General features: G+C 42.7%; 1 protein-coding gene across 3 annotated transcripts; it reads right to left on the bottom strand.

The window, feature by feature from the left end:
- Nucleotides 1–5,620: 5,620 nt before the first annotated feature.
- zdhhc1 (zDHHC palmitoyltransferase 1) lies at nucleotides 5,621–23,453 on the bottom strand. 3 transcript variants are annotated; one of them, XM_087840987.1, is made up of 11 exons: nucleotides 22,850–23,453; nucleotides 21,627–21,978; nucleotides 20,854–21,029; nucleotides 16,211–16,312; nucleotides 15,580–15,704; nucleotides 14,104–14,259; nucleotides 12,875–12,990; nucleotides 12,681–12,769; nucleotides 10,385–10,502; nucleotides 10,127–10,205; nucleotides 5,621–7,126 (listed from the first exon to the last, which is right to left on the bottom strand). In XM_087840987.1, exons 2-11 carry the CDS (start codon nucleotides 21,843–21,845, stop codon nucleotides 6,618–6,620), a joined length of 1,689 nt encoding a protein of 562 aa, XP_087697113.1. In that variant the 5' UTR covers nucleotides 21,846–21,978; nucleotides 22,850–23,453; the 3' UTR covers nucleotides 5,621–6,617. The 3 variants fall into 3 exon arrangements, with proteins under 3 accessions (XP_087697113.1, XP_087697082.1, XP_087697157.1); XM_087840956.1 differs by having other exon boundaries at nucleotides 22,890–23,453; XM_087841031.1 differs by having other exon boundaries at nucleotides 5,621–7,123; nucleotides 22,890–23,453.

Raw genomic sequence — 23,453 nt, 5'->3', positions numbered from 1 at the left:
CAGATATGTAGACGACACCTGGGTCAAAATCAAGACACAAGAAGTGGAATCCTTCACTGCGCACATCAACGCTGTGGATAAAAACATCAAGTTCACCAGGGAAGACACGAAGGACGACTGTTTGCCTTTCCTGGACTGCGCTGTGCACATTGAAGAGAATGGCAACCTCAACATCGAAGTTTACCGGAAGCCCACACACACGGACCAGTACCTCCTGTTTGACTCCCATCACCCTCTGGAACACAAACTTGGAGTAATTAGGACCCTACACCACCGGGCAGAACATGTTCCCTCTAAGCCTGAAGGGAAAAAGAAGGAACACACACATGTAAAGGAAGCACTAAAAACGTGCGGCTATCCTAAATGGGCGTTTTTAAAGTCAGCAAAGAGGCACAGAAAAGAAGATCAGACACCAGCGAGGGAGGATAAGAAGGACAGGCGCAACAACATTGTCATCCCCTATGTAGCCGGTGTATCAGAGAAACTCAGGAGGGTTTTCTCCAAGCATGACATCCCGGTGTACTTCAGACCCAGCAACACACTCAGACAAAAACTGGTTCACCCGAAAGACAAAACGCCAAAACACAGACTTAACAATGTGGTGTATGCCGTACAGTGCAGCGAGGAATGCCCAGACCTCTACATTGGAGAGACCAAACAGCCACTTCACAAGCGCATGGCACAACACAGAAGAGCCACCTCCACAGGACAAGATTCAGCAGTCCATCTGCATCTTAAGGATAAAGGACACTCTTTCGAGGATGCCAACGTTCACATTTTGGACAGAGAGGACAGATGGTTTGAAAGAGGAGTGAAAGAAGCATCTATGTCCACTGTGAGCGACCATCTTTGAACAGAGGAGGTGGTGTACGACACCAACTCTCTGCCATCTATAATCCAGTTTTGAGATCCCTTCCCAGACGCCTTAACGCCCACTCACATCCTGGGCCATCTGACCTCAGGAATTCGCATGATAAGGTGGGGCCAGGTTTCACAATGAACTCACCCGAAACTCTGGCTGATTGGGACCCACACCCAGTTCCACACCTTGGCTCAGGCGATTAGAGGATCATCAGGGGGTCCTTTTGTCCCTCTGTGGGGGGACACTCCCACTAGGGTTATATCTGGGACTCTCCACCATTTGACCTTAGAACTGAAGAAGCCTCTCGGATGAAGGTGAAACGTCTTCAAGTAACTTAAAGAAGTCCAGACGCTTTTCTTTGCAAGCTCCTTTGACTAAACCTCAAATATCTGCTCAGTTTATCAAGACACCACATATTTTCAAAAGCGCTCCGACGTTTTCGGAGACGTCTGTTACCCACTAGCTCGATAGCTAGCCGGGGGCTAGGCTAACTAGAGCCGTGAGAACACCGGACTCCCGGCAAATCGTTTTCAAACCCACCGCCGTCTTTCGCTACTCAGGTTAAACATATATAAGTCACTTAGATAACTTAATTATCTGTTATTGTTCGGCTTTTTTTTTTTGTATTTTATTTGTTCCTGAGTAAATCGGTTTGGCTGAGATTAAAGTTATAGTTTTTACACAGCTGAATAAACGTCAAGCAGACAGCTGATTATCAGAAGTGTGAGATGCTGCGAATTTACTCCAGTGTCGTTATATTTTAGATAGCAAGGAGTTTATTAAACTTCACCGAAACAATCTGCAAATTTCATTAAAATTTAATAAACTATCATTTTGTCTTTATTTTTAGTTAGCACATACCTTAAACAGTTAAAGCTGTAAGCTAATGATAGTTATATAAGAGCAGATGCTGCTGGTGCAATAAGCTGTACATTTTACGTCCAATGGATGATGATCTGATTAGTCGACTAATTGCAAAAATAATCGGTGACTAGTCGACTATCAAAATAACAGTTTGTAGCAGCCCTAATGTTTAATGAGACTTTGGATGTCTACAAGAGTGAGAGTCAACTGCTTCAAAAAGTTCAGTGTTTTTAATGTCACACTGTGCTGATTTTCCTAAATGCTGCCTGTGCCACATGTCTCCATACAATAAAAGACTAAAACTAACACTAAAACTAATAAAAATAAAAGCAAAGCATTCTCAAGCAATAAAAACTAAAGTGAAACAAGCCCAGTAACTGAGACAAAACTGAATTAAAATTCAAAGTTAAATAAAAATAAAACCTAATTAGAAAATGCCTAACTATGTTAACTTTGGTATGCACACAGTACGTAGGAGAAGAAAACTGCTGTTTGTTTATCTGAATGACGTCCAGAAGAAGGACGGTTAAACTGACAAAGGGTTAAATCAAAGCAGCCAGTCACAGTAACTGGTGCACGCTCTGCTGTGGCTCACCGAGCGGCCTGCTCGACCATTTAACAGCGTGATTAAGTGAGTTTCTGTTCTTTACGGATAAATATCCAAACCACGATCCAGCTTTAAGAAAAGCACGATAAAATGAAATTATTGTGGTTTTCATCAGCGTGGAAATGAGAACGTTCCCTCACACAGGACAGATGCTGCTGCCCTGTTTTTTCACACACAGCTTCACAGTTTGTCTCTCACAGCGTCAGAGTGTCAGAGTGTAACAGGTGCACTGCTGCACTCAACACTGACCTGCTCTCTGTTCGGCTCACATGCTTTTAGCATTGGCTGCTCAGAGAGAAGCTAATGGACTCCGCTCACTTTCTGTTGATGGAAGCAGAACGGTTGATATAACAGAAATAACACAAAGCCTAAAGCTGAAGCTGTTCCATCAGTTTCTCCCTTTAGAAATATGCGCTGCGGGTTCTCAGTATGTCTCGTCTGCTTTGCTGCTGCCTCTTATAACATCTGATAACCTCATTGACTGATCTGAAGATGATTCGTATTGAAAGCAGATCAATCAGCTCCAAAAGAACAGACGAGATTATCAGCTGCCTCATTAATTTACCGCCTGATTCTTCTTCCACAAGAGTTTATTTAACAATCATGTGTTTGTTTGACAGATACTGAGGACACTGATGAAAATGTAAATGATTTCATCATCTCGCTCTTCATTTTGTTTTCAGTTCACTGTCAGAATAATTTTGGTTTTCCACTTTGATGGGCTGAGTGAGCTCAGCTGTCTTCTTCATCCTGTTAAGGAGGATAAACACGCTGTTTACTTTTTGAGTCCGCAAAGAACAATAGGTCAGAGACTGTGAGTGTGTGTCTTTGAGCGGCAGGAAGTGAGCTCATGGCAGCGGGTGTGTCGGCAGGAAGCAGCTGTTGGTGTTCGGTTACATCATGTTGATCGGGGTCTCCAGGACAACCTGCGAGGACACAGCCACATGACTGGAGAGGACGTCAGACTTTGGCCAGAACAAAGCTTCCAGGAAATAGCCATAGCCGCACTCTGGCATCCTCCATGCTGGAGTGTTATTATTCACTCTTCGTTTGTCTGCATGTTTAGTCATGGCAGCATTAATATATAAAAATATAAAAAGTCACCAGACTTCCTTCATGAATGGAATATTTTGGATTTTTTTCAGTCAGAGGGCATCGAATATTGAATTCTTCACATATTCAAATGAAAAAACAGAGTATAGATAGATAGATAGATAGATCTTATCCTTCCTTTCTAATGAATAATATCAATATTTGCCTTACTTGTACACACTGATATGTATATAACAAACATATGCAATTATACACCTATAATCACATCTGTTTATTTATCTATTTACTTAAGCATACAAGCTACAATCAAAGGTCTCTAACTTTGATTCAAATGTCCTGATCTCCATTTTTAAGCTCCATCTCTGGACCAGTTTCAGCACATCTGCTATTTTTTGATCACTCCATGGAAGACCTCTGCTGACCACTTTCACTCAGGACTTCCAGGGAAGCATCTAAAAATACTACAGATGCTGGAAGCTGTCCAGAGACGTGTGAGAAGATGACCTTAGAGGGAGATCAGGCAAACTAAAATCAGATAAGGTTTTTGCTTTTCACGAGTCGTGTCATTCTTTGATTTCCACGCGTACTGTAAAAAAAGCTGCTTATGGTGTTTTTCTGGTAGTGTTGCAGCTCCTAAGGTGGAGGAATAACTGGAGGACAGCTGACTGCGAAAACATGACAATATTTGACGTTTGAGGCGGCAGCGTGTTAATGCGGCTGCTGACAGAGACTCACAGACATCAGTGTGTGTTCAGTGACCGCTCTCGGGTGTCACCACAGGAACACCCAGCAATGAATGTGTGTGTGTGTCACATACCTCTCATTGCCACTCCTCTTTGATTGACATTGTTATGATGTTGTCTTGACCGGTTGCCCAGGCAACTCCTCCTCACATCGTGAAGGGATGATGACATGCAACAACACACACGCACGCATTATCAGCCTGTCAAAATAAAAGCTTTGGCAGATACGTGGTGATAAATATGATTCATTAAGTTAACGTCTAAATCATCCCTGTGGTGTGTGTAACCGCTGTGTGTGTGTGTGTTCCTGTGACCTTCAGCTCTTTTGCCACTTGCTGAGCAGCTCTGATTTTGGAAACACAAACAGCTGCAGCATGAAGGCCGACCCTCGGGACTCATAATGGGACCATTAGACTGAAAAAAAAAAAAACGGTGCAACTTACAATTACTTTCCTAACAATGAATCATTCGGACTATTAAACATCAGAAAACGGCACAAATGTTCAGCACAGCCCCCCGGAGCTCTGATTCATTATAAATGGGCTTTTTTGTACAGCCAACAGTCCAAACCCAGAAAATATTTAATCCACAAACTGTGTGAGAAAGAAAAGCAGCATTTCTTTTACCTAAATTAATGATTTCCAAATTGGTGGGAAGGTTGTGAAGGATCTGCAACTGGGCTACACGAGGTCATTTAAATTCCCATCCTGTCATGTCTTGATCCCTTAATTCCCCGTGGAGTCATAGAAGCACTGAGCACACGAGCAGGATACCAATCCACTATCTGGAAAAGTTTTCCATGTTCACTTCTTGATGTTTTCAAGAAGTGAACATGGAAGACGCTTTCTCCGTCTTCCTCTGCACTACTTCCCGGGGCTGTTTCTTTAGTCATTTCTTGTGACCTTTTATTGCAAATAAACATGAACTTATTTCTAATACAACACCTTTGATAAGACCAATCTAGGCTCTACCCCTGCTTCTTACCCCATAGCCGCTGGCACAGGCTCCAGCATGCCCGCAGGACTGAACTGGATTAGTAGCTAAGAGAAAGGATGGAAACACAGCAGTAAGTTTGAAATTACATGTTATTTCAAATTTATTTAACAATTTTGGTCACGTGTGACTCCAAATAAAAAAGACAGCAATCACAAAAATGCTCAAATCAAAGCTTAAAACAGTGAGAAAAAGGTTCACAGAACAGAGTGATGTCATGGTGTGTGCCCATCTTTTATATACATGTTTCTATACTCTGAGTGCTTTGTTAGCAGGATACAAGCTTAAATCTTCATTTGCATTTAATTTCTTCTTTTTATGTGGATGGATTACTCATTTACATACAAAACCAAAATTTGCAGCTTAATGCTTTATCGTAGTCATGTGTGTTGATAAGGCTACAGAAGCTTTTTATGAATTAATTGATTGATTTTAGGCTTCTTAATCAACTAATTACTGTGGCTCTGGTGTGAAAACCCAGCTGCTGTCATGACAAGCAGGCACAGCTGAAAGTGCAGCAAACGAAGAAGAATTAAATCTCCGGACCAGCATCTGGATATAAAGTGTAACAAATGCACCAGCTTTCGTTCTTTATCGTTAAATCAGCTGACAGGTGAAGCATCCTCAGCATGTCCAGCTGCACACAGACTTCAGGAGGAGTCTGAAAATGAAACGTTTAAAGGAGCGGTTCAACATTTACTGAAAAACGTGATTCCTGTTAAGAAAGAGCCGTTCTAAGCTTTCATGTCTTTATGCTGCTTCATTCAGACGTGACGGCTGAAAGAGCTACGTGGTGACATTATCTCTGATCCCGCCCCCACGCTGCACACTACCTACGCAGCAACAGCCTGTTGGCTTCCAGTTAAGAAAACTAAAGATCACTAATTCAGATGTTCGATATCTGGAATGAACTAAATGCTGAAGTGCTCCTTTAATAGGATTCAACCTGGTGTCGCAGTTTGCAGTGTAGCAGCGGGTGGAAGCTACACAACCGGCAGACGTTTAAAGCATTTGTGATTGGCTGAAAAATGACGCGTGTCAGAAAATCCAAATCACAGATTTAACATAAGATAAATAAGATAAGATGTGATTGCTGAAGCTTTGAGCTTCATTTTCTAGCTTAGTGGTACTTATCGGATTAGTTACTGATGACTTCATTGACTCGTTATTGGCCTTTTTGGGGTTCAAATTTAAACTCTTAAGCACCTGGTGTCTCTGTGGCCCAGAGTTACCATGGAGACAAGGTTAAGTAGCAGAGGACCGATTGACAGGAAACAGTAAAAAACAATAGGGAGGTGTCCATAAAGTCTCCACAGGAACAGACACACAAACATCCACAAACACTTCATTTACCGAGACCTAAACAGGAAGTCAGCTTTGGCTTTCAAAATTAAAGTAAATCAATAAATAGAGCAATATAAACCCTTCAGAATAAAAGTAAAACAGTTGTGCAAGTAAGTGATTGTAAAAAGATAAAGAGTAGCAGTCTGCTTTGTTACTGCTCCATCCAAGAGGGAGCGCCTGAGCCCAGCGATGCCCGGGACGCTGGTCTGGACCCGGGTCTGGGCCTCAGTCCAGTCTTCCTCCTGCCCAGGCTGAGGACTTCCTCTAGGGGCTCAGCGGCCTCTCCGCTGGCCCGGCTAACGAACACTGAGGGAGGGTGCGTGGTGGCCATCTCGAACCTCAGCTCCGCCGCGTTCTTAGCGCGGGAGGAGGCGCCCTTCCTTTTAGTCCTGGGCTGTGGTGAGGGCAGAGGGAATGCCGGGACAGGCCTGTGTGAAGACGCGTCTGCTGTAGCAGCAGAGGCCGAAGAGCCCAGTTTGGCCAACGCCACCGGGATCTCCTCCAGAGACTCAGCAGAATCTGAGTGGTACTCGGCGGGAGGGGCGGCAGCCTGGACGGGGCCTGATGTGGGGGCCAGGGGGGGCAGCGTGGCCCTCAGGGGGAATGCTGGGAATGGAAGCCGCTGACCCAAGGACACAGTGGACACATTGCTGGGCTCTGCTAGAGAGAAAGAGACAGAGTCAGAAACAATTTACTTTCTTAGGAAAGAAAGAGAAAATTATTCATGTCATCATTTTTTTAGAACATTTAAGGACATATTTCAGGCTTTCTGCCAGACATCGATCAGGTCCTGCACTGACAAACTTGGAATGTGTTCATCTGAGGATCCACTTTCCACTGGTTTGCCCTTCAAACTGACAGACTCCGGAGCTCTTCTGCACATAGACTCTAGCAATTGTTTCATATTTGTAAAGGCTTCTGTGCAGGAGCAGCTCTGTGATCCAGGAACAGAAAAACACACATTCCCACGCTACCTGATATCAGTCGCTCAAATCAAACAGCTCAGAGTCATTTCATGTCCTGACTGAATGCCACTTGAGACTCTGATCCTAACCTGAAGGAAAACACCTGAATGTTTTCCTGATTGGAGAGTTAAGGCTGTGTGAATGGAAGAAGATCTCGGCTATTAACGATGGTCAGAATTGCCACCAATAGCTTGCCAATCGAGCTATATTTTTAGCATATGTGCCCATTCATCCCACCCAACCTTCTCTTTAATACATTCAATTAAAATGATCACTCATTACGAGTCATTAGGAGTCTTGCTGCTCTTGGAATGAATGCATGTTTGGGAAGCAGCTACAATGATTCATCATCCAAAATAAGGAGAGAAAACAAACATAGGGTATTTCTGTCTGTTATTCGGATTTAATACAGCGAGCAACATTTTAGCTGTCCAGCAGATAGCATCCGTTTATGGCCATCTATTCATCTGGGAAATGAACTTCCGAGTGTGTATCCGAGTTTGTCTCTCTCTATCACCAGCAGCTGTTGTGTTTGTTGTGTTTCCACATGGAGAGAGGGTGGAGAGCTACCTCAGTGGGGGTACATTAACCCTTCCCCCCAAACAATCTCACAGAGACAATTTTTCCAGGTTCTTCCAGCAAATGTGAGAAGTGAAATAACCAAAACAGCAGCACCACAAATCGACACCACGTGTTTGGACTTGCTCCAACATCACTACAGGTCTGAACAAGATGCTTGTGAACATCTATGAGAAGAGTGAAACCTTTGTTGATGTGACTCTAAAATTAATAAATGACAGCTGGGATCCTGAGAACACGTACGTGTTTTGTTAAAGGAGTTCAAAGTTTAGACGCGAGCCACCTGAAGACTGTCTGCACTCGGTGACCCGAGGCAGGTCACACGTGCAGCTGAAACATCAGTGTGCACAGCTGCACGTGTGGAAGTAAGGGAGAAAAAAAACAGGTGGAAGGGTTCAGGTGTAGGTCAATCGGTGCTCCCACCTCAAATCTAAAAGTTTGTTTTGCTTTTTTAAGTTGTCGAGCTGCTCTTCCACCCTGACTTAAGGGGACAGGATCTGCTGTGTGAACACGGGACGGGCAGACGGACAGAAGCTTTAAATGTTCCTGTTTTTGAACAGTTTCAGAGGAAAATCTAATTAAATCAAGCAGCTTGGATACAACCAAACTCAAAGTGTTGCAAACTCTGTCTTTCGAACAGTTTAGCTCTTTCATCCCAACAGCTTTTCAGTAACTTTCTTTTCTATTCTTTTTTTTAAGCCTTCACTTGTTTTCACTTTGTTTCTGTGTTTAATCAGCTGGTGCCAATAAGTTTGACCTCTCCAAACAAATTCTGTGAATGGATTTGTTTTTTAACCCTTTAAGACCTACCATAGAACCAAGTCTGCCAGAGCTTATATTATATTTTTACATGCTGTGGAGCCATTTTTGGGAGCATTTCAAGTTGATATACATCAATACAACCATTACAGCCTAGATTTTAATAATATGTATGCATTAAGTGCATAGAAATTACATAAATTGCAAAAAAGTGCAATAAACTACAAAAAAAATGAAAATCGTTTTTGTTTTTTAACATATATTTCTAGTTAGAGAAATTTAAGAGGCTTATCCCTCAAAACTGTAAATACAAAAAAGTTGCACAAAATAGTTTCCCACTACAGGACATTTATTTTGAGTGTCTTCATAGTTTTATTTTTGAAATACACCAATTTTTATATACTGCAGGAAAAACGAAAATAAATATTATAATGCAAATTTGCAAAAAAGCAGCATATGCATCAAAATAAACTATTTCCAGCAGTGCAATATGAGTCCTAAGCATCCCAGAAACCACACAGAAAGTCAGAAAGTCAAACATAACTTTTAAAAACACCAGTATAGGCTCATGAGGCCCTGATGGTAAAAAACTACATTTCCGCGAAAATGACGTCACTTCCAGTTTTGGGCAGGTAGTGGCGACATGCGAAAGTTCGTGCTGACGTCTATTCCAATGTAGGAAGTGTTACAAACAGCTGATCGGATCGGCAAAGCTGTTTCTGGAATATTATGTTTTTGTTGCTGCAAGTGCTTTTTATGCAGTTTTTGCAAAGTTATATGTGGAAGGAAACTGTGACCAAGGACAAGCTGATGGCATAAGATGTAAGTACAACTCCTCCGGTTTCATATGCAAAAAAAATAATTGCGCTAGCTTACGCGGTTGCAGAGCTACCGGGATTTTAAAATAGTTACGCAAAACAGAGCGTGCTGCTCTGACCGGTTTTAAAGGGTTAATGTCAGATTTCTGATTTTCTCTTATTTTAGTTTCCAAAAACAACATTAGGAAAATATTTATTTTTGCTGATTAATCGTGTGCTATGCTAACTGACTGAAACTGTCCTCTGCTGTAAGGTCAAATGAAGCTCCTTTATTTGTCCAAGGCTTTGTTTCATGACATTTGCGTCAGCCCCGTTTTCTAACATCGCAGCTTCTGCTGTCAGACGTTCACTTCTGTGTGTGAACGCACCACAGGACCGCAAGGTTAACACCAGTAAATTTCAAAGAGGAGGTCATTTAAGTGGAAAGCAGAGCAGACACTTGCTACAGAGCAGCGGAGCTTTGACAGCCTTTAGGTTCAGGTTAGAGAACACGGTGTGTTCAAAAGTGCCTTCATATGCACAGACAGGTGAGGCCATACCGGGAGGCGGGGCTGTGGCTGGGCAGCGCTCTCTGGTCACCTCTGCTGGGACTTTACGTACCTTCTTCTTCTTTTTCTTCTGCAGAAGAATAAAAACACAAAGCGGGTTTTTAAGTGCGGTCTCCCTCACTGCTGTTTGCTCATATTCACTTCAAATATACACAAATTTATCCAAAGTTTCTCCTGATCCGTCAGATCCACAGTCTGTGCAACATCACACTGCACCTGTTATCGGGTGTGTGGTTTGTGGGCTTTTACCTGTGTGTGTCGATGTGTGTGTGCCGCTATGGCTTTCATCTCTGAAGAGACAGTGGGCGGAGCTTCTTCCTCCATGACAGGACTGGACATAGTCCTCACTCTACCATTAGCCAGGAACCTGGTACACGCAAACACACACACAATGCATGATTATCTGATTGCGTACTACAGACTGTACTAGTGCATCTACAAAAAAAGTACCTGGATACTGTGCAAATCGTAGGAAATATTCTAATAATTTGAGACACTGGATTTGATGAGCTATAAGCCATAATCATCAACAGCAAAAGGGCTTAAATATTTCACTTTACCTTTAATGACTATAGAATAGAAACACATACACAAAGTTCTGTGAACACTAGAGATCACCCCTTAATACAGAGACCTCCTTCTCCACCAGCACAGTGCTGGTGCCCGATCTAGAGCCAGTTCTTCAGATTTCCACTAGGGCTGCCACAATTACGTCGACTAGTCACGATTACGTCAACTATCAAAATCGTCGACGACTAATTTAATAGTCGACGCATCGTTTGAAGCTTTGTAAGATCAAAAAAAACGTTGAAGTAGTAGGATTTAAGAGTGTAATAACGGACTGAAACAGAAGATGGCAGCACTGCATGTACAAGGATGCCAGCTGCCGTTAAACCCCGAAGAAGAAGAAGCTGTGTCCCAGAATTCATAGCGCAGCCCAGCTCAGTTTACAACAATGGCGGCAGCTAGTTAGTTTTAATATTACTCTTATTATTCTTTCTGGGTCACAAAATAAACGTTTAACATATTTTCAGGCGAGAATGTAGCTGTGTAAACCTCAAATATCTGCTCAGTTTATCAAGACACCACATATTTTCAAAAGCGCTCCGACGTTTTCGGAGACGTCTGTTACCCACTAGCTCGATAGCTAGCTGGGGGCTAGGCTCACTAGAGCCGTGACAACACCGGACTCCCGGTTAATCATTTTCAAACCCACCACTGTCTTTCGCTACTCAGGTTAAACACGATATATAAGTCACTTAGATAACTTAAAAATGTTATTGTTTGGCTTTTTTTTAGTATTTTATTTGTTCCTGAGTAAATCGGTTTGGCTGAGATTAAAGTTATAGTTTTTACACAGCTGAATAAACGTCAAGCATATATTTTAGATAGCAAGGAGTTTATTAAACTTCACCGAAACAATCTGCAAATTTCATTAAAATTTAATAAACTATCATCTTGTCTTTATTTTTAGTTAGCACATACCTTAAACACTTAAAGCTGTAAGCTAATGATAGTTATATAAGAGCAGATGCTGCTGGTGCAATAAGCTGTACGTTTTAGGTCCAATGGATGATGATCTGATTAGTCGACTAATCGCAAAAATAATCGGTGACTAGTCGACTATCAAAATAATCGTTTGTGGCAGCCCTAATTTCCACCAAATAAATAAATAAATAAAGGCCTGGTGCTGATGTTAAAAAGCTGACACCAGCTTGGTACAACAAAGCTGTGGAGCACAAAGTTGGAACCAATAACACGGAGCTAGATCTGCATTGGCACCATGTTGGTGTAAAAGATAATAAAGATAATGTCAATAAAAAGTAGCACACTCGTCTCCTTCACTGGGAGAAACCTCAGGTAAAGAAGACACATGCTCAGAAAAAAGCTGTTGTGGAGAGGCATGTGGCTCAGGGTCGGCACTCCAGCGTCTCACTGTCGACCAATGAACCCTGTCAGTGCAGGTAAATAATCTACCTGACGGTCGCTCACAGATCATACTAACGCTGTGCTTCTGTAACGACCCGACACACTGGAACTAGAACAATTTAACTGGACAACGACAGATTCTACGTGTGATTAAGTATCGAAACTAGTTTCCCTGTTTGTCAGTGTTTTATTTTGTGCCCTCCACGTTGTTCTCTGACTCTTCCTGCTCCAACATAAAAAAGGTTTCCTGTGTCTCAGATAGACAGGATTCAGAGCAAGTGTTAAAGTGAGTGGGATTATTTATCAAGCCTTTCTGTTACACACACACACACACAAAAAAGCCTCCTCCCTTTAGCTCACACACACACACACAATCCACACTTTGTTTGCTTCCTGAAAGTTGAAGCCAAAGAATTTCATGTTGCACTTTGTTTTCTGCAAAGAAAACCGTGTCCATGGCGACGAGGTCCGGCCTCCTCGTGTGGTGAAATAACTGTTGCCAGCTGTTTACTGAGACGTGTCGGGACCCGGTCAGTTCGTCTCAGCCAATCACACGCGCCGGCTTTAAGTAGGACCCGGCCATCTGAACCAGAACAGGAGGAGCTGAGAGACTTACTCTGCCTCTCCTCGCACGGCCACAGCAGTAGGCTCCTGCACGTCCAGCTGAGGGTTGGTGTAACCCAGAGTCCCTGAGTAGTTCACATCCTGATGAGGGGACAGGAGAGGACAAAGACTCAGAGCCTGAACTCAACCCCAGCCAGACTCTTTCTCCCTTTATTAACAAAGCTTATTCGCCTGCCAGTCAGTCACCTTGAGGACTGAAGGAGCTGCTGTCTCTTTCACAGATCCCGGTTTCCTCAAGTCTCTGTTGTCCACACGGTGGCGCTGCCTCACTATGTACTCGTACGTACTGAGCCTGTTCCACACTGAAACACACATAAGTAAACATACATTTCCCCAGACCCTTGAACCCCGACATGGCCTTTAAAGGTCTGTCTTTGTGAAGAGAAAGAGGAAGTGGACTAAATGTCCTCAGAGGACCAGTTAAAAACACACACCCACAGGATTTGTTCTGAAACACTGACGGGGTCTTGCAGCATTACCATGAGGTCAGAAACAAAGATTTAATAACCTCCGTGAGAGCGTAGACAGCACGAGGAAGGAAAAACTCTTTATAGCTCCTTCTCCTTCATGCTGCTAGATAAACAAATAAATGTACGATATACTGCCAGCATCACCTGAATGTGAGTGAAGTTATCAAAGAGAATATTTTTTTTAACTGAATTTTCTCTCCTGGTTTTATCGAGCTGCAGACGAGTGATGTGTCTGACTCAGACCGCTGAAGCCTCATATTGCATTTAAATAAATGAACTCTGCAATAAATCTTTACAAAGAAGGCAGACTGTGGATTTTATGCTCAATTCCCACTGAGCAGCACATCAGGTCCAATCTGAAGAAAAGGAATTATTAAAGCAATAAAAATGCTGACGGCCCCCCAGTGCTACCCCTCAAAACCTTTAGAAAATGCTCACGTAAATATCTGATTGTTTACAAAATAAAAATAGTAGTAAAACTAGTAAAACTGATGCAAACTCACAGTTTTGTGGATTGTTATCTCTTTATAAAACCTAAAGACAACAAATGGATTCTGAAACAGGAAAACCTATTAGTTACTTTGAAAGAAAATGCTGTTTTGAAGGGACCTTTTTTTGCCCCACTGTCATAAATACAGGAGCCATTCTGCAGACTAATGTAACCTGTTGCCTGTGAACTGCACTGCCTGCATTTCATAAGCATGCTGTACCTGCAGCAGATCACCACAGAAACTTAAATCTGTGATGTACTAAAATCAGTATGTTATAGAATATGTCTGAGGCTGAGCTTCACTGGGATCATTTTTACATACGTTTAGAATTTTGAAAATATTTATTATGAACATCAGACATTACAACATTAACTGCTGGGCAGAAAATAAAGAAAAGCTTCCTCTTGTCAAAGATTTGACACGTAGACAGACAGGCGGGTGTGTTATTTCTTACTCAGGTAGATGTGGAAACAAAGCAAGTGGCAGAGCAACACGCAGGACAGAAGACCCAGAGCGATCGTGACGGCAGCCAGGGCGGGAATCACCGGTGCAGCTGACCGGAGAGGCGCGACGGGCAGGAAGACGAACCACACACCTGTCTCGTTCCTCACTGCGGGACACAAGAAGAGCCAACTGTGAAAACAGCTTTTCTTCATTTAATGTCTGAATAACCAAACCCCAATATATCAGGAAAATCCAAGCACATCAGGTATAACTTTGAGTTTTTTTAGCTTTAAAAGTTGTTGTCGTTGTATCTGTGAGCTGGCTGGAGGCGTCAGAATGATCTTTCTAATATTCCTCCTTTTTTAGTTTAACAAAATTTCAGGTTCACAATGAAACATAATAAAAAGTCATTCATAGAGAGACAACAGTGAGCTTTTGAACAGCAAAACTCACTGAAACAACTATAAGCTGTCGACAAACTAAATAATCTTCCTCACATGAAAACACGAGACTGAAGGACAAAGACATCAGTCATCTCACTCTCCTGATCTTCCTCCCTCTGCTGCGGATGTGGACTCTCCGCCTGCAGATAACACTGAGAGGAGGGGGCATGCTTTCTCATCCTGCAGCTAAGACCGCACACAGTTCAGTTCAGTTTGCAGGTTACTCCATTCACTGTGAAGCTGCTAAATTCAGAGTATCACACTGTAGTGCATTTTATCACACGAGTCTTTTATCACTCACCTGTGCTTCTTGACAAAGGAATGGTCAGCAACAACACTCAGGTAGGCTGTGGGGTTTAACTGATCCTGAGCTGGTACTAAGGGGCCCAAAGTGTGCCAAGAGAATATCCCCCACACCATAATACCACCAACTTCCCGAAACGTTGATGTGAGGCAGGATGAGGCCGTGCTTTTCACTCCAAATTCTGACGCTACCATCTGAGACTCATCAGACCAGGCAAAAGTTTTCCAATCTACTCTGGTCTAATTCTGTTCAGCCTGCAGGAGCCTCAGTTTCCTGTTCTTTCTTGAACAGTGGCATTGTGCTGCTGTAGCCCATCTTGAAAGTTTGACATGTTGTGCATTCAGACATGTTCTTTTGCATACCTTGGTTGTTACAAGTGATTTTCTGCGTTACTGTGACCCTCCTATCCGCTTAAAGCAGCCAGGCCATTCTCCTCTCACCTCTGGTATTTCCCCCTTGAGAGCTGCTGCTCACTGAATACTTTCTCTTCTCTTTTCTCTTTCTCAACCCATCCCTGTAAACCCACAGATGGTTTGTGTAGGAAACAAACTACTCAGACCAGCCCACCTGACACAAACAACCATGCTGCATTCAGTCACTTTAATCACCCTTCTTTCCCATGGTGATCCTCAGCTTCCACTTCTTGACTTCTGAACACCCTAACTGAGATTTCTTTTAAAATTTTTAATAAACACTATAGACTCGCAGCTTTTTTACAAGGTCAGAGGTCAAATCTTACCCAGAAAGTGTTTGTCGGTGCGGAGTTTAGTGGGGTCCAGAAAGAACTCGATGAAGACGTAGGAGGCGACAACAAGAATGAGACAAACTCCCAAAAGAGCTGAGATCACACTGTGGAGGAACAACCTGCAGGACACACAGCACTGCTCAGCACACACGCCTAATGGGCATGAATGTACAAAATATATATTTCAAAAATATTGATTAAAATATTTAAAATACATAACATTTGCTATCTTTGCACCCCATATCTATGTTGCTCCAGTATTTTAGAAGAGACTTTTGGAAATGCTTCTGACTCGGTTTTCAGTTAATGACACTTTTATCATTACAGGCAGAAGCACAGAATTATAAAAACAATGACAGACACGACTCCTCGCTGAGTCACATCAGACACGACGCGTCCTCCTCTGATTCATCGCTCCCATCATATGGCAGCTGCCTCGTTCTGTTAGTTTGTCTGTGTTGCTGTCGTGACTTTCCTTTTGTTAAAGGAGATTCGGCGCTTTGCACAGAGCTGTATAACAGCCTCACTTCCCTGTCAGAGACGGCTGTCTTACTGGGAGTGAACCAGTGTCAGGTGACAGCATCCTTCATTGTTTGACTCCACAGAAAAATAAACCAGTACTCACTTATAGTTCCTGCTGCCCACACAGTTGTTGAGCCACCGGCAGTGATGGTCGAAGTTCGCCACACACTTGTTACAGGCGCTACAATGTTTCGACTTCGGTCCCCTGAAACAACCACATACATATATCTGTGTTTACAACTAAGTGCAGCCTAGTACGAGCACTACTATACAGAATGTACAGCACGCGTTGTGATACAAATCTAACTAAAACACCTTCACGTTTGATGACTTTACTGCTTTGGTAAAACAGTACCAGTCAAGTTTGTTTTAATGTGTGAATGAGAACTTTTTACTTCCAACACAATTCAGGTTCTTAATACACAAAATGGTACATAACTGTTATTTAAACAGCCAATCCCTCTTTTTTTTTACTTGTGTGACAGCAGAGAAGCCCCGCCCACCAGCTGCACAAACTTCTGAGGGGCAACCAATCAGAAGAAAAATAGAAAACTGAAAAGAGCTCGAAAAAAAAGCTCAAAAAGCTTCGTTTCAGACAGTGGATGAACTGCAAAGATAAATAACATCATTTTTAACTGGGAGTCATGCAAAGCTACTCATGGAGCAGCACAACAAGCATAATAAACCAGATTCTGAGTCAATTTGTAGCTCCTTCTCTGCAGCAGATCCAGAGGATTGTGGGTATTCATATCCAGTCCCAGTGTTTATTCAGAAATGGGAGTGCTGCGCAAAACAATGTCAGATCAGATCCAGGTCTGAGAGGGGGTTTACGGTCTGTAAGAGCCCCTGTGACCCAGTTCTCCGAGGCCTCCTGAGACCAGCCCACTGACCCATATATTTTTTTCCTCAGAGGTTGTCACTGCAGTTCAGCTCAGCTCATCACCTCCTGGCTTCAATGAGCAGCTCTATTATTTACTCAGGAACTGAGCTGCATTCAGCTGCTGACGACTATGCAACACTGCAATTAATGAAGCCGGTAAAATATTTAAATGGAGACTTAAAATCAGCAGAATTCAGTGGTGAAGAGCTCCTGTCTGCAGTGCAGATGTACAGACAACTGGGAGCAAGTCCCAAACTGTTGTTTCTCTGAAGGTCAGTTCTGATTCGTATCAAAGATGACAATCAGCTCACGCTAAACCGAAACATGTGCACCTCATTTGTGTGAGCATACTTGAAACGGCTAATTCCTCTCGGCATTTCTTACATCAACACACAGAGTCTGGAGGGTCACCAGACTGCCTGAACTGTTTCTTTACATCAATAGTCTCAAAAAAATCTAATGTTTTTACAGTGAATCTACACAAAGACTCTGAAAGGGTCTTTGTGTAGATTCAAATTCTAAGTAACAGAAATATTGTTTGATTTAAGTGTGCACAATAGGGCCGGGTATCGTCACCGATTGACGAGGTTCGATTCGATTGACGAGGTTCGATTCGATCCACGATTTCGATTCAATTCGATTCGAATCAGGGAAGTTTTGCCTCAGACAGTCAGAAATATTATAATTCGGATTATTCATCAGTACTGACACTTGTGAGACTTCATCAGAGGTGTGAGCATCACAGCAGATGTCTTTGTGTCAAAGTAACTGACGATAAAACAAAAAACATGAAGGAGATTTTCCTGGCCTGGCTTTTTATAGCAAATAACCTTAAAAATATTCTGCAGTAGAACAAAAATGGAACAAAACCATGAATCAACATATGAACATTACCTGATGCTGCTGAAGTGAAGCAGAGCAAAGTTACAGAGGTTTAATTAGAGACACGGCTAAGCGTTTTGCAATTTGGCATCATTTTGAAAAGTTTACATTTCTTCGGATTTGAACAGCAGGAATAAGTTTTTCTTTCGGAGGTCTTTTAAAAAAAAAAAAACAGTGGCCGACAGCGCTGTGCACAACGGTAAACTGGTGGGTAATAAGCAAGCGAATAATGCAGAAAATGGTGATTTTTAGATGGGAAACTGTTCTTAAAGTACACTGAGAGAGAGAGAAAGAGCTGTGCAGGAAGTGTGGATTTAATGTGGTGGAAGCAAAACAGCAAAAGTAAGACAAAATTCATGATGATGCTTATCTGAAGCGAAATGCGAAGCTTAGTTTGGATCTTCTTTTGCTGCTGGTTCAGTCAGTTTTGGTTGGAGAGAGATGAAACCTGCAGCATCAGAATCTAGCGCAAAAAGAAAGGTAAACACGACGCGCGGACCTGACGCATCAGAATGTGTGAGGTGACAGTTTTCAGCCCCGACGATGTGTCCGACCGCGTACGTCTGGTGAGAAAGCCCACAGCTCACTGATTCTGATGCATCGGGTCCACGCTTTGTGTTTACGTCTTTTTGCGGAATCTGTTTACCTGCTCTCATTTACTGTTTTAGCTGTTTGGTGGTTGCTGAAATAGTTTTGTGAGGTTTAACCTACATTTATATTTAAAAATAGATCTTCAATAGATAGATTTTCATCGGAAAATCGATTATTGAAACCCACCCCTAGTGCACAACGTAAAATGTCCTGAACATCACACTGACTTTATGCAAGCAGCCTGGCAGGTTAAAGACCATATGAGCTCTGATCTAACTGAGATGGACACTTGCAATATGTTAGGTAACATCTCAAAAGGTTCATGACTGCAGAGCATGCTTTAAAAAGGTTACAAGGAGCGGTGGACTGGAGGGAAGGAACCATCATGGGTTTAAAATTAAATTTAACATGACACGTTTTCAGTTCTTTCAGCTGAAGCTTTATGACCTCGACTTCAGATCAGTAACACTTAATAAATAAATGCAAAGTATGTGGCTGTAAATTAAATAAATCCACGACACCTTCACTTTAGTTATGGAACAAATCTTTTCTGTGCATGCAGAGAGACCCCTGATAAACAAACATGCTTAAAAAAAAATACTTAAAAACACCGGAGTCTGATTGGACAGTGCAAATCCAGACCTTGTGACAAGCAGCTTAGAAGATGAAGCAAGCTTCAGTTCATGTTCATGTTGCTACCAACAACACCAAAGCTGCTAACAGCTGACAAGCAGTTTGTGTCTGCATGTGTGTGTTTGTGCAACCTGCAGAGACTGTCCTCCTGTGAGAGATACCCAGCAGGGACATGCCAATAAAAACTCCAACAGCAGCTCAAGTAAACATACCGCCGTGACCTATTTGCGATGTTAGCTTGATAGGAAGCAAAAGGACAATTTGGTCTACAAAATCTCAGCTATTAACAGCCAATGGGGAAACTTGATCAGAAAGAGTTTCAGCCAGTGTTAGCACCATCTGCTGGCAGCGATCCACAGTGTGGTAGTTTTGATTAACCAGATCATTCAGGGTTAATGAGAAAAAATATAAAACAGATGGGGTTCCTTTTGTTTGTTTTGTTTTTTTTGCAGACCTTAGACAAAACCTGATTTCATCTAAAGGTATCAGCCAACACCAAGGCATCAACTGAAATAGCTGCCTGGGCCATATTGCTGCACACGAAGGGGTATAAAGGCCTGTTAGGCTAAAATGCAACAACTATGCCTGCATCTCTTGGAAGAGTTACAACACCAATGAGTATCCGTCTGCAGCTGTCTGGGTCCAATAGGGCTGTGCCATACTGAATCAGCCCTAATAACATCGGTTTAAATTTTGAAGTTAGATAAAAGTGTCATAGCATGACATCATAGCAAGACCACGTGTTTATTTTTCCTAGTGCACAACGAGATGAGCCCAGGGATCTCTGAGAGCGAGAGCCACGTGTCAGCATCCACTTACAATTCAGTGCTTACCTCAACCTCCAACAAAGCACAGTACTACTAGTAGTAGAAAAATAAGCAAGAAAACTGCTCCTGCTGGAGATGGACAACTGTGGCAAATATGTTTCACCACAGATATACCTTCAAATTGAACCAGCCAACAGCTGGTGACGTGTGACCCAAAAGTAAACAAATGGCTCAGCGACCATCTCTTTTAAAACTACTGCACTATAATGCTGCTGCTGCACCTTGTAGCAATAGATTCACCCATTGCATTAGGTGGTCACAGTAACTCACTGAAAAATATTTTTCATTTTGCCAGCATAAAAAAATGCAACTGCCTGCAAGCGATTACAGATCACTTAATTTTTTTTGCCTGTATCCTCATAAATATAATTTATATCATGAATATAATTTTTGCAAATTCCCTTAAAAAATCATGATAGAATTTGGAAGCTATATCCTTACCAATCCCTAGTGTCCACTTCAGAAACATTATAATCACTATAATTAATACATTAGAATCATACAAACAACATATTTTATATAAAAAGTGAAAATCACTTGTTTTACATTTCAATAAACAAGAAGAAAATAATGTGTATTGCTCTAAAAGGTAAATTGCTCAACAGCAAGTGTAATTACAAAATTTAAAGATGATCTGTACACATCCCTATTTTTAAAAAAATATTCCACAGCACGCTGAGACTCACCCTGAGATTAGTGCATCAAACTAACCCGACAGCATCCCATCTGAAGAGGCTGTGAGCTTTCAAATGTATCACCGCTGCTGCTGACTCACCAACAAAACTCAACAATGACCATAAAACAGCTAAATGTTAAAATACAAGCTTAGAGAGCACTTGAGTTTTTATCATTGGGATGAAGGTATCCGGCAGTTTCGGGAACGATAGCATGATGCAGCATACATGCGTTGAAAAGCCTCTGTTTGTTACTCACACTTCGACCTGGCACAGGTAGCAGTGGCAGTTCTCGATGACGTGCGCGTGTTTGGAGCGGTCGAACACGGGGACCGGGCCTCGGACGCTCTTCGCTCTGACATTGTAGTCGGCTGGATCGATGGACACGGCCATGACGTGGACAAACAGGTGACACACAAACATGATGCCCGTACACTGACACAGAGATCAGGAATCAAACACAGACATGCCGGCGCAACACTGTAACACCACACCTAAAGAAAAGACCTGAAATCACTGTCTGTCCCCTCAGTAACAATACCTCAATGCTATCAGACAATGTGGAAATTACATTTTGAATAGTGGTTGTTTTTCATATTTTCATAGGCATCAGACACTACCAAAAACAGCTCCCTAACACTGCCAGACTTTACACTGGCTGTGCTAAATAAACCAGCAGACAGAATGAATAAATTATAGATTGTCGACTGTACAACCAAAGTATCTGGGACACAAATTTGAGAACTCACCTGAATTACGATCCAGTTAAAATAATAAAAACTGGAATTTTTAGAAGACAAAAACACGAAATATTTAGAAAAAAGCTGTAATAATTTGAGGAAAAGCGTCATCAGCTTTTGAAAGACAATTCGCTCTATTCTTTGACTAAACTAACACTATATTTTGAGGAAAACCTCACATTTTTTTTTCCATAGAAAAAAATGCTACTGGTGTAGAAAGTTCACATGTGTTTATCTGTACACCTCGCTACCAGTGGTGCGGTGGTGGTCTGTCCACGCAGTGGAAGGATACGATGTAGCCCGCAGGGATCCAGTGTGCAGGCAGCAGGGGGACGAATATGCCGAACCCGGTGACGGCAAAGTAGATGTAGAGCAGCCAGGCGAGCAGCTGAAAGGGGTGCGGAGGCCAGCTCCAACCGTTGGTCCGAGAGCAGAGCAGCACGTCAGCTCGCCGTGGGCCGTCCTCACCGACCGGCGCCGTCCGGTTCGGGTTCCTACAGCACACATCCATCCCAAACGCGCATCCAGCATCAAAGAGCTGCCGTTTGTTGTCAGGCACAGAGCGTGGTCTCCATCACATGAGCGAGAGAGTAACCGCAGGCTGAAGCTGCATAAAGAGCCGCTTCATGATCAATGAGTTTGAGCTGCAAAGGAAACAGAGAGAGAGAACAGAGGCTCTGATTCAAACAACAACACACAGACCAACAACAGCTCTGCAGCATCACAACAGTGTACAACACACAACTGCAAACAGCAGTGATCTGAGACCATCAGCCCAATTAGCAACAATCAGTTTTCCACAAACCCTCAGCTTCCACCTTTCTGTAATCTGAACATCTGGGGTGAGGTGGAGTCTCTGAAGTCTTAATAAAACAATTATACCCTTTCCCTAAATTATTCATGTCATCAAATAAGTTACATTTGTTATTTGAGTCATGAGTTATTTTTTTTTTATCCAGGGTCCATTTTCTGATTATTGTCATGATCAGTTCATCTACTGGTTAATTTCTTTATCAGTTTGTCTTTGACAAAAGTCTGCAGACAGCTTGGATTTGTCCAAGCAGGCTGAGATAGTAAACAGATTATTAAACAGCAGAGGTCTTTAATTGAATATCAGAAAAGATGCAGTTAATTTTCATAATCCAATCACCTCAGCTCTAAATTACCAGCTCCTGTTTTTCCTGTCTCTGGTCAACTAATCCATCATCTGAGTAATGATGGTTTCACAGACTGTTATTTTACTGGCTTAGACCTGAATTTATCAAACTGTAATCAGGGGAAAGTTGTTTATGTGTTTGATTCTACATGCATGATTTTTCTTCTTTTTTTTTTTCAAATGTTCCTGCTGAGCAGCTGGAACCAGACAACACTGCCTTCTACATGCAGCAGCTGAGGAGCAGTTCATTCATTAAGTAACCGAGTGAATGATGCAAAAAAAAATAAAAATTAATGAAGTATTAATGAGTCCTCACAAGACAGCATCACATAATTTATCGACATTTTTTTTGGCTTCACCTCACCACCGGACCTCCTGCTGTACGAGAAGGCAGCCCACCTGGTTAACCGGTACCCGAGCCTCATCTCATCCCGGAGCCCGGGCCTGAGCAGCGGCGTGGAGCTTTGCCGTCCCCCTTGTCCCAGGGGAAGGGGGCTGCTCTTGGGGGAAACCACAGAGATCCACAGATCTGGGCCACACCGTCCCAGTACTCCAGCTGTTAACTCACATCCATCCCGGTCGGCAGCCGCAGTCCTCGTTTTATCCCCGAGCGCATCCACTGTCGAGCGGCCTCGCCGAGACCGGTGCTCAGGGAGAAACTGTGATTGGTATACAATTCTGATTAGCTCGTCAGATAGCGTGCTAAGCTGCTAACGAGACGCGACTAGCGGGACACCGCTGCTGCCATGCTTGCTCTCACTCCGGCAGACGGAGGGGGGAGGGTAATCGCAAATCAACCGCCGAGCGTAACGTTTAATATTTAAGGTGAACGACTGCTTTAAAAATTTAAGATCGCTGGGGATCCCATTAGCGTGCTAGCATGATACCCGTTAGCCTATCTGCTGCTGCCTTCCACCGTCTCCTAGCGTCTTCCAGCCTCGTAAACCGTTTCCCTGGTAACGC

The sequence above is a fragment of the Neolamprologus brichardi genome, chromosome 1 (assembly GCF_056152115.1).
Source record: "Neolamprologus brichardi isolate AB-2024 chromosome 1, ASM5615211v1, whole genome shotgun sequence".
Taxonomy (NCBI): Eukaryota; Metazoa; Chordata; class Actinopteri; order Cichliformes; family Cichlidae; genus Neolamprologus; species Neolamprologus brichardi.
The sequence above is the reverse complement of the archived record's forward strand: the minus strand, read 5'-3'. Positions and strand labels throughout refer to the sequence as shown.